This window comes from Octopus bimaculoides, chromosome 21 (genome assembly GCF_046866305.1).
Source record: "Octopus bimaculoides isolate indiv1 chromosome 21, ASM4686630v1, whole genome shotgun sequence".
NCBI lineage: Eukaryota > Metazoa > Mollusca > Cephalopoda > Octopoda > Octopodidae > Octopus > Octopus bimaculoides.
Genome location: NC_142948.1, coordinates 35044522 through 35057021, shown reverse-complemented (window position 1 = coordinate 35057021; position 12500 = coordinate 35044522). Strand labels below are relative to the sequence as shown.

Sequence of the window (12500 nt, the reverse complement as noted above, 5' to 3'; positions counted from 1 at the left end):
ATTTGTTTTAGTATTTCATGTTGTTTACTGTTGGTGACATCCTGTACCCATATATGCATATGTACTTATATATATATACATATATACATAATACACACACACACATATATATATATATATATACAGTTTATAGATCCAATAGAGGGAGAATCAAAAAAAGATGTATTCCATCCAGTAAGAGATAAATATCAATTTAGAATACACAACCGAAAGAACCACTAATAGTTCCATGATTTTATGATACTTTTTAAATTGGCACATTTATAAAATATGATGTGTATCTTCAAGTAATCTTTTAGGCTCTGTTTATGTGTTAGATATAGTTTAAAAAACTAGGATGCTGCGAAGAAGTTTGATGCAAAAAATGGAACGAGAATTAAAAAAAATCGAAAGCAAGAAAATTTGTTTTTAATATATATATATATATATATATATATATAGATCTAACATATAAACAGAGCATGAAAGATTGCCTGGAGATATGTGTTGTATTTTATAAATGTGCCTCTTTAAAGTAGCATAAAAGCATGAAACTGTTAGTAGCTCTTTTGGGTGTGTATTAAATTTATATATATATATATATATATATATATATATATATATATATTTATTTATTTGAGAAATATTATAACTGTATCAAGGAATTTCCAAAACACTCTAAATATATATATAGGGTTTTCGAGTGAGATCGTTGCCAGTGCCCCTGGACTGGCTCTTGTGCGGGTGGCACATAAAAGACACCATTTCGAGCGTGGCCGTTTTCGTGCGGGTGACACGTAAAAGCACCCACTACACTCTCTGAGTGGTTGGCGTTAGGAAGGGCATCCAGCTGTAGAAACTCTGCCAAATTAGATTGGAGCCTGGTGTAGCCATCCGGTTGCACGAGTCCTCAGTCAAATCGTCCAACCCATGCTAGCATGGAAAGCGGACGTTAAACGATGATGATGATGATGATATATATTGTTGTATATGTGTAATTATCGTAATTATTGTAGTTTGTCTTGTTTGTTTTTGTCATTGTCCTGTACATTTGTTGGCTATTCCCAGTGGCTTTTTTGCACTGGCGCCTCTAATGAAGCAGTAGTTTCAACAATAATGGCATGAAACTATTTTGATCTCTTGGATGTTGACTGATGAAGAATTGACTATGAATTTTCCGCGTGTTTGATTTTGTCAAAATTTCCAGTTGTTATGTTTTTTTTTAAAATCCTTTATAAATACATACATATATATATATATATATATATATGTATATATATATATATATATATATATATATATATATATATATATATATATATATATATATATATATATATATATATATATACATATCTGTAAATTTATAAAAGAAGATGGAATGAAAAGGCTTTAATTACAAAGTGCAACAATTGTTTCTGTGCAATGACAGCAGTTGCTAATTGCTGAACCCACACACCTATCTATCTACCCATCATCCATCTGTCCACCCTTCTATCCGGCTGTCTTCCCATCCATCCATCCATCCTCCCACCCACACACCTATCTATCTACCCACCCATCCATCCATCCGTCCTCCCTCCCATCCATCCACCCACACCTATCTGTCTACCCAACCATCTATCCACCCTTCCATCCGTCCACCCACCCACCCGTCCGTCCGGCCATCCATCCATCCTCCTCCTCTTATCCATCCAGCCACACACTTATCTACCTACCCACCCATCTATCCATCCTCCCATCCACCCACCTACACATCCATCCATCCTCCCATCCATCCAGTCACACACCTATCTACCTACCCACCCATCTATCCAGCCTTCCATCCATCTATCTGTCCAGCTTCCCATCCATCCATCTATCCACCCTCACATCAATCCACCCAGTCACACACCCAGCTGTTACCTAGGTCACTTCCCCACAGGGTTGTACATCCAGGTCATCCATCCAAACATGCACTTAACCACCATCCAGTCATCCATCCACCCCTATTGTCTCACTAACCTCTTAGTCTCTCTGCTGTCATCACAATAAACTACACATTACCTTAAAATAACAATTTGCAAAGACAGGTTGCAACAAGTCTCTCTCTCTCTTTCTCTCTCCTTGCTGGTGGTTTTCTGTTACTGACTGTGTGTGTATGTGCGCACGCATGTGTGTGTGTGTGTGTGTGTGTGTGTGTGTGTGTGTGTGTGTCTGATGGGGGTGATAGTGATGACGGCAGGAGGAAGGTGGTAGTGGCTTGAGGGGGTCACACAAGGGATAGATACATAGATAAATAGATAGATAGAGAGAGAAATACTTCTGAGCTATAGGTGGTGGAGGGTTAGGGGAACAGAGTAGTTGTACATATGTATGAATGTGTGTATGTATGCACATATGTATGTGTGTATGTATTTACTGTACATATGTATCTATGTAGGTATGTATGCTTGTATGTGTGCATGTAAGTATGTACCTGTGTGTGTGTGTGTGTGTGTGTGTGTGTGTGTAGTGTGTTATTTCTTTACTACCCACAAGGGGCTACACACAGAGGGGACAAACAAAGACAGACAAACAGATTAAGTCAATTATATCGACCCCAGTGCGTAACTGGTACTTATTTAATCGACCCCGAAAGGATGAAAGGCAAAGTCGACCTCGTATGTGTGTAGTGTGTGTGTGTGTGTGTGTGTGTGTGTGTGTAGTGTATTGTATTATTCCAGGGCTGACAAGTTCAAAAAGATGCTACATCTTACAACAAAGTACTTCAAGAGGAGTCTGAGAAGGAACAAAAGAATATTTAATCCATAATTGTTAACCTAACAAAATATATACTGTTTCACCTATGGCTCACCAGGTACTCTCTCTCTCTCTGTATGTATATATATATATATATATATATATATATATATATATATATATATATATATATATATATATATATATACACCACTTAAAAAAAACTGACCACTGTTTGGTCAGTTTAAAGTTTGACCAGTTCAAAAATCTACCTAATTTAAAGTTCAACCCTTTTGCGTTCAGATTACTGTTAAATGCAGTTCTTATTTACTCAGATTGTTTTGAATTAATCTTGAATTATCTCAGTTTTGAGATTCCAATGATATGATTGTTTATTTTTAGAATGATATTGTAGGGTAGGTGTGGGAGGCTGGATATGGCCAGTTTGGACATAAAACAGGCAAAATATTTGAGCCCGGATACAGCTGATTTAAATGTTTAAATGATTAGAAATATTTGTTCAGCTTACCTTCCAGGAGGACCACTCATTGTGCACATAGATGGATTATGATCTGGCAATCTGGACAACAAAGAAAGAAAGAAAGAACGAATGAACAGATGAATAAACAGGGAGACAGCTGATACTTATAAACAGGGTTCAAATATTGGTTTCGTAGTTCGAGAGTGGGTGGGGTAAATTCAAGGCGGTGCCCCAGCATGGCCAAAAGGTAAAAGAAAAAACTGAAAGAAGCCTGTTGTATACATATATATATATATATAATGTATCTTTTACCATTATATATATATAATGTATTTGTGTGTCTGTGTTTGTCGCCCCCCCCCACCCCCGTCACTTGACATCGAATGTTGGTGTGTTCACGTCCTCGTAACTCAGCGGTTCGGCAAAAGAGAACTGACAGAGTAAGTACTAGGCTTCCAAAGGATAAGTCCTGTGGTCGATTCGTTCGACTGGAGGCGGTGCTCCAGCATGGCCGCAGTCAAATGACTGAAACAAGTAAAAGAATAAAAGAATGTATGACTGCATGTATGCATGAAATATAATATATATATATATATATATATATATATATATATATATATACACACATATATATATATATATATATATATATATATATATATATATATATATACACATATATATATATACACATATATATAAATATATATATATACATACATACATACATACATATATATATATGTACTCACACATGTGCATGCACAGAGACACAAATACAAATTAGATTAGCTGAAACACTTTTAGCATGTTTGAAATCCATGATAGATTTCAGAAATCTTCCGAGAAGATGTTAAAAGCTTTTGTGTAGAGTTATCCTGCTGTAGAAGTTGAGATCTGCCATGCACACACACACACATACACATTTATATACATCTATGCTCACATACTCTACAAACACGCACAAACACACATACACACACGTGGCTATATCCATAGGTATCACGCATATGCATAAACACTCACACCTATACATCCATGTGCATATATGCGCGTTCTCTGTGCATTTCTTTTGAAAACTAACCAAATACAATTCTTTGAAAACGCTTTCCGAAATTCCATGCAGTTTGGTTACATGCAAATAAACTTGCGTTAACCGAGACAAGAATAAACATGTATACAACGCACATGCATATACATTCATATACACATACATATACATATACACACATGCCTACATCCCTACATGCATACACATGTAAGAGTGTTAATTGACCTGCACTGGTGCATTACTCCACATGTAGCAAAGCTAGTTGACTTGCAGTAGTGTGTTAGTCTACATGTGGCACAGTTAGTTGACTTGCAGAGGTGCATTAGTCCACATGCAGCAGTGTCAGTGTACTTACAGTGGTGTGCTAGCCCACATGTAGTAGCCATAGTTGACCTGAAGTAGTGTGTTGGCCTACATGTAGCAGTGCAATAAAACACATGTAGCAGTGTCAATGCACTTGCAGTGGCATGTTAATCCACAGATAGCAATGTTGGTTGACTTAGCCCGCATGTAGCACAATCAGTTGATGTGCTGGCCTACATGCAGCAGCGTGACAGAACACATGTAGCAATGCTAGTACATTTGCAGCAGTGCGTTAGTCCACACATAGCAGCGTTAGCTGACTTGCAGTGGTGTGTTGAGCCACATGCAGATGATGGCATGCGAACTGAGGCAGATTTCGTTGCTATTTCTAGCATGTTGAAGAACCACATGGAGGAGGCGATGGGATTTTATGCAACTCCACAGTTGGCAGAATATTTATTCCAACATCTTTGACATGCAAACCGAGATTCCGTTTCTACAGACATGTATTGTGCAGTGGCAGCAGTAACAGCACCAATTGCTGTTGTTGTTGCTATTGTTGTTGTTGTAGCTGTGGTGGGGATGATGATAATGGTGGTGGCTGTGGTTTTATCGATGGTAGCAGTGGTGATGATGGTGGTGGCGATGGATGTGGTGGTGGTAGAAGTGGAGATGGTGGTGATGGTGACAGTGGGGATTATGATGGCTGCAATGGTGGTGGTGGTGGTGGCTGTGGTGGTGGTGATGGCAGTAGTGGTGAGAGTGACGGTGGTGGTGGTGGTTGGTGTGGTGGTGTGATGAGGGTTGTAATGTTTCTTGTGGTGGCGGTGATGGTGGTGGTGATGATGATGGCAGTGATTGTTGCTGGGGTGGCGGTGATGGTTGTGGTGGTAGTGGTGTTTGTGATAGCGGTGATGATGGTGGTGGTGGTGGTGGTTGCAGTGATGATGGTGGTGGTGGTGGTGGTGGTTTTTTATTTTATATATAACTTTTAAAAAATTTACAACAGCAAACAATAGTAACACCACCACCACCACCACCACCAACAACAACAACAACAGCAGTAACGGTATCTACAACAAGAACAACAACAGCATGTGAACTATTATTGTGCAGTCCATTAGCAAAGAAAAGTTGAATATAATACTTTACAACTCAATACTTTGTCTATCAAGGAATCAAAGAGAGAGAGAGGGGGGAAATGAGAGGGGGAGAATGACAGTGGGGGAGGGGGGAGGAAGAAGAAAGAGCGAGGGCAAAAAAGTTGTGAGGGGCGCGAAAGGAAAGGCTCACACACGCACACACATGTATGTATGCATGCATGTTTGTATGTATATATATATATATATGTTTGTATGTGTGTATATATATATATATATATATATATATATATATATATGTTTGTATGTATATATATATACATATATATATATATATGTATATCTTTCTATGCCTATATATATATATGTTTGTATGTATATATATATATGCATGTATATATATATGTGTCTGTGTATTGATGTGTAGCTCTCTCTCTCTCTCTCTCTCTCTCTCTCTCTATATATATATATATATATATATATATATATAGAAAGACAGAGAGAGAGAGAGGGAGAGAGAGACAAGGAGGGGGTGATAATATGAAATATCATACAGTTAAAGTAGTTCCCAGCTGGAGCTATATTATCACATTTAAGTTGTTAATCCCGGCCTCTGTAAAATTGCCGCTGCTGCGTTTAGCAGGGGTGGGGGTGGGGGAGATTAGGGCGGGTAGGGGGTAAATAGAAGAATATAATTTTAAAAAAAGAACGAAAAAAACCCCACAATTCAAAGAAACTTATAACACACATACACACACGAAAACTATCCATATCACAACTCCATACATCGTATGACAAACACATACACACACACATATGTTGTGTGTGTGTGCGTGTGTGTGTTGAAAGCCGCCACAGCGGTGCGTCAATTACCAAAGACTTGGAATTACTGCAGACAAATTCATTTCCTCCATCAAAAAGAGGTGTGGAGGTGAGGTGGGGGAAGAAAGTAACAGCAACAACAAAAACAGGAAAGATTAATACAGAATGGAGATTTTAAACACCAAGGAAAATAAATAAATAATGTGTATACACACACATATATATATGTATATGTGGGTTATATGTATATTTAAATATATGTGTGTGTGTGAGAGTGTGTCAATGTAACCAACTAACCCCAATCTCCCAAAATTTCAGGCCTTGTGCCTATAGTAGGAAGGCTTAACAACAACAAGGCAGCAACATTGGTGAACAAACGAACGCAGAGAGATACAGGAACTGTACCAAATTCTGGGTCCTAATACAGCAGCAATGACAATAGGGGAGGTGATGGGGCTGAGGGAAAAGTCATAGTGCTACTAAGAACAATGACACACACACATACACACATGTACACAAACATAGATGCAAACGCATCGTATATGTAGTGAAACTACCTCCCGCCATTAGATAGAAACTACTATCGCCATTACATACAATCTTCTCATTTAAATATAAATAAATGCGAGCGTAGTAGAGAACCCATTCCTTGTCCATCACGTGACTGATCATTATTCGAATCGGCAACTTCTTCGAACCTTTCCCGCCAGAACGCAAACTGACCAATCACGGCCCCTAATAAGGTCACGTGATAGAGTAAAATTCTAAAGGCATTTGGAGCCCTCTTAACGCTATATATAGATCAACTCATACCCAATAATTTGTCTCGGTCCAGTTTCTCTTTGAGAACTGTTCCGTGTACCACACGACAGCAGCAGCAGTTCCAGCGACCACTTCAGCAGCTTCGTCCAGCCACGATGACCTCCGCCGTCGCCACATCAGCAACAAGAGTCTACTACTACTATCCAGCATCATCATCATGACCAACACGATTCTACGATTACTACTAACCAGCAACAATCTCTACCAGCGTCAACACGATTTACTATGTACACCACACCAAACTACCGCGGCACATCTCTCTCTTCGATTCTGTTAGGTGACTCAGCTTCACCACGGTAAATAAACAGACAAGAGTTCTTAAACAGACAAGAAATTCTCAGCCAGCGACGAACATCTGTATAACAAGAATCACGGCCCGGCATCGATGCCACGACATCACAACTAGTGATCAGCACTGCCACACTCAGCCTCTCCTCACTTTCACATGCAGAACTTTTTCTATAGTGTACTAACGATCTGGTATAATTGCTCACGGGTTATTGACTCTCTTTCTATCTGCTGTAAACACTCATACACACATGTATCACTCACATACACACTTTTCTTTGTACGACGGCCTGTCTTTGATTATGTTATTATGTCGCATTCACACTCTCACACAGACATACATCTTTAACGCTATAATAAATATCTCTGTTATTCATCTAATACGGTTGTGGTCTTTCATTACTGGTCATCTATGTTATCGTCGCATAACATATCACGTATATCATCTTTGATATATATATTGTATGTTCGACCGTGTGACGCGTTTAAATAAAAGGAGTCCTCTGTTTTTCCATTCGTCACCATTTCTCCTTTTATGAGTTCGCACGGTCGTCCCTTACATATATAAGGATACACAGAATGAAATAAGTAGAGTAAGAGGACATGTGAAGACAAAAAGTTGTTTTTGTTTCAGTTATCTGATTGCAGCTTGACATGTATCTACACAAACACCCACAAACAATTGCAGGAGTGGCTGTGTGGTAAGTAGCTTGCTTACCAACCACATGGTTCTGGGTTCTCATCCCACTGTGTGGCACCTTGGGCAAGTGTCTTCTACTATAACCTCGGGCCGACCCAAGGCCTTGTGAATGGATTTGGTAGATGGAAACTGTAAAAAGCCCGTCGTATGTATATGTGTGTGTGTGTGTGTGTGTGTGTGTGTTAGTGTGTATGTTTGTCCCCCATCATCATTTGACAACTGATTATGGTGTGTTCACGTTTCCGTAACATTAGCGGTTCGGCAAAAAGAGACCGATAGAATAATTACTCGACTTACAAAGAATAAGACCAGGAGTCGATTTGTTCGACTAAAGGTGGTGCTCCAGCGTGGCCGCAGTCGAATGACTGAAACAAATAAAAGAGAGGCATGCATGCCCCCACACACACATATACGCATGATGAAGAGCTTCAGTTTGAAGACAAATCAACGAACACTATATACATATATATTTAATTAGTAACAAACGAACCTATTTATAATTACAACTTCCATTCCACTCCCTCATCGGATATATTTAACAATCTATCATGTATGTTTGCATGTATGTATGTATATATGTGTGTGTGTGTGTATATATATATTTATATAATACACACATATATATAGATACATTTATATACATACATATATGCATACACACACACACGCATATATATATATACATACACACATATACATATGCATGTATTACATATATGTACATATACATATATATATGCATACATATATGCACATATTTATATATACATATATTTATACATACATACATATATATATTCATATAAATATGTATATGCATACACACACACACAAATACGCTCACACGTATGTATATATAAATATATATATATACATATATATATATATATATATATATATATATATTCATTGACCCCACCCCCACATATACGTATATACACACACAAACATACGTTTATAACCTGCTAGAAAGAGCAGCCAAATTTCCTTCGAACCACAATTTACCCTCTTAAAAATAGGAACGGACACATTGGGTATCTATCTCAGGTTGCAACCCCCACCAATCCCTTCCTCCTCCTCCTCTCTAAACCTTTATGCAATTATCGAAATTATACATCCACCTTGCTTGTTCTCCCTGTTTTATACCCCACTGCCTTTTCCTCCCTCAGTAACTCTGTCCCTCTCTCCCTCTCCCTATATCTGTCTCTCTCTCTCTCTCTTCTACTCTTTCTTCTTCTTCCTCCTCCTCTTCTCCTTTCTTTTCTCTAAATCTATCAACGAAATAAAACGAAGAAGAAAGAAAAAAAAAAAACTAATAATCAATAAATCTAACACCGTTGTGAAGTGGTTGTGGCGGTGGTGATTGTGCGGGGGTGGGTGACGGTGATGTCGGCAACGGTGGTGGTGGTGGTGGTGACGGTCATGGTGGTGGAAGAGGCAACAGTGGAGTGAAATGAGGCGAGGCGAGGTGAGGTGAGGTGAGGTAACGAGAGATGAAAGAAGCAACAGCGGTGGTGGTGGTAGTGGGGGTGGGTGGAAAAGTGCATTAACTATGCATAGATAGATGTGTTGCAGGGCGCCTCGGTGCTGCGTTGTGGTCAAAGTTCTTGTTTAAACCTCAGTCTGTGACCCGCTTTCAACTTGCTTAGCAACAACAACAACAACAAAAACAACAACAACATCACAAAACATAAGAAACAATCACAACATCCAAACACATTCTAGATTTTTCTCAGATGTCAAGGCGAGCTAATGAGCAGAAATCGGTACAATCTGATATGTTATCCCACAAAGTACTAGAAAGAGTAGACAAATATCCCTTAAATACAATCCTAAGGTATTGAAACAAAAAAAAAAAAAGAAACAAAAAAATAATAAGAAAATTAAGGGCGCATTAGATAATGTAGTCCTAGGTACACTTTGTCCAAATAAGAAAAAAATGAGATTAGAAGATGCTTGAGGTGGGAAAAGTTTTGATTGTAACTCTAATGGATCAGGGCTGACTTGAAGTCAAACAACAACAATATATGTGTATATATGGGTGTGTGGTAAGGAGCTTGCTTTCCAACCACATGGTTCCAGGTTCAGTCCCACTGCGTGACACCTTGGGCAAGTGCCAGCTTTTGTCTTTCTCTTGGATAATATTGCTGACGTAGAGAGGAGAGGCTGGTATGCATGGATGACTGCTGATCTTCCATAAACAGCCTTGCCCTGACTTGTGCCTTGGAGGATGATTTTAATTGGAATTTTCTACAAACACTAATTGGATGGTGTAGATTATGATGAAATCAGAATTTGGTTTGAACAAACAGAAAAACCTCGGGAGTGTTGGTGGGTAAGGGCAGATAGTTTTACTTTGTTTCCTCCTATGTCTTGAAGAGGCAGGTAGATTATCACACACACACACACACACCTACCCCAACTCACCTCATAAAATTTTTTTCCTCCCCTACCGCCCCACATCAAGTTCTGACATAATCGTACTGTATTCTATACTGTCTGAAATGTATTTGTAAGAAATTTAATTTAAAAAAAACATAATAAAACAAAAAAAAACAAAAAAAAAAAAACAGAAACAAAAAACAAAATCCATTTTCCAGAAAGTTCTGAGGAAACAAAAAAAAAAAAAAAACCTGAGGTGTGCAAATTATCCAAAACTCACCCTTCTCTCTTCAAACGAAAAAATAAAAAATAAAAAAAATAAATAAAAACGTTTTTCCACATCAAATTCAGAATATATTTGTAATCTACAAGATCTGCAACAATGCAACATATTTGTGGGAAATTTCATTAAAAAAAAAAATAAATAAAAAAAAAAAATCTATTTTTCTGAAAGTTATGAGCAAATAAAAATCGATGTGTGCATGTGAATTAAACTGAAACTTCCCCTCCCTAAACCCACCCCGCCCATCTCTGTCCCCACCCCCACTTCTCGAAAAAGAATTGTTTCTCACATAAAATTCCATCATAGTCGTAATCTACATGATCTGAAATGCATTTGTAGAGGAGTTTGTTAAAAGAAAAAAAGAAAAAATGCATTTTCTCAGGAAAGTTATGAGGAAACAAAGTCCTGGGAGTGGGGCATATATCTACTATTATGTTAGTCATTGCAACATTTATAGCATATATATATACATATACACACACACACACATACACATAAATATATAAATAAACATGTATATATTTACATGTACATATATATGTATATGCATATATATATATGCATATATATATATATATATATATATATATATATACACACATACACACACACACACATATATATATATATATATATACAAACACATATACATGCACACATATATAGCTGCATATACGCATAAACATATATGCATGCATACACACACACACATACATATACACACACACACACACATATATATATATATATATATATATATATATATATATAAATATATATATATTGATAGAGAGACAGAGTGGGAGAGAGAGAGACATAGGTGTATACATACATATGAGGTGGTATCAAAAAGTTCCCGGACTAGTTCTGGAGCATGCCAACAGATGGCAGCACACGTTTGCATGTGCAATGAGAGCCAGCGGTGATCTTCCTGAAGCAGTGTACTGAGTGACATTGCTGTTTTTACCTCACAAGTTGTGAAATTAGTGTTTTTGTGATCATGTGTATGTTGTAGTCTGCAATTTTGTCATGGACAGGAACGAAGAGTCAACATGAAATTTTGTATTAAATTTTGGAAGTCTGCTACAGAGACATTGGGTATGCTTCGGCAAGCTTACGGTGACAGACAATGGGTCATACACAATGTTTCAAGTGGCACGGGCTCTTCAAAAGCAGAAGGACAACCCTGGAACATGCCGAGTGATCTGGAAGATCTGCCACGAGCATTACCCCAAGAAATGTGGTATTGTGTATTCAGAATTTGTCCCCTCCCAACCCCACCAGGGCCAGACCATCAATCGAAAGTTCTATTGCGGCATTCTGTGGAGCACGAAGAATTAGATTCTTCACAGTGACAATGTATCCTGTCACCGAGCTCTAATCAACATGGTATCACCAGATTTAGCATCTGTGGACTTCCATCTCTTCCCCAAGATGAAAAATGCAGCTCAAACGGTCACCGTTTTAACACCATTGTCCAAAATCCAGAGCAAATCGCAGAAGATCTTTGACTTACAGAAAACGACCTCCAGGCTGGATTCCAAAAGTGGCAGCAACACTGGGATCTT

General features: G+C 38.1%; 1 protein-coding gene across 8 annotated transcripts in view; it reads right to left on the bottom strand.

The window, feature by feature from the left end:
- The window catches only part of LOC106884098 (tubby-related protein 3), a 103550-nt gene that overhangs the window by 27406 nt on the left and 63644 nt on the right, over positions 1-12500 (bottom strand). For all 8 annotated transcript variants that reach the window (XM_089339079.1, XM_089339075.1, XM_089339077.1 and 5 more), the window contains one exon: positions 3230-3280. In XM_089339079.1, the coding sequence (XP_089195205.1) occupies positions 3230-3258 (29 nt within the window). In that variant the 5' untranslated portion in view covers positions 3259-3280. The remainder of the gene's footprint in view (positions 1-3229; positions 3281-12500) is intronic.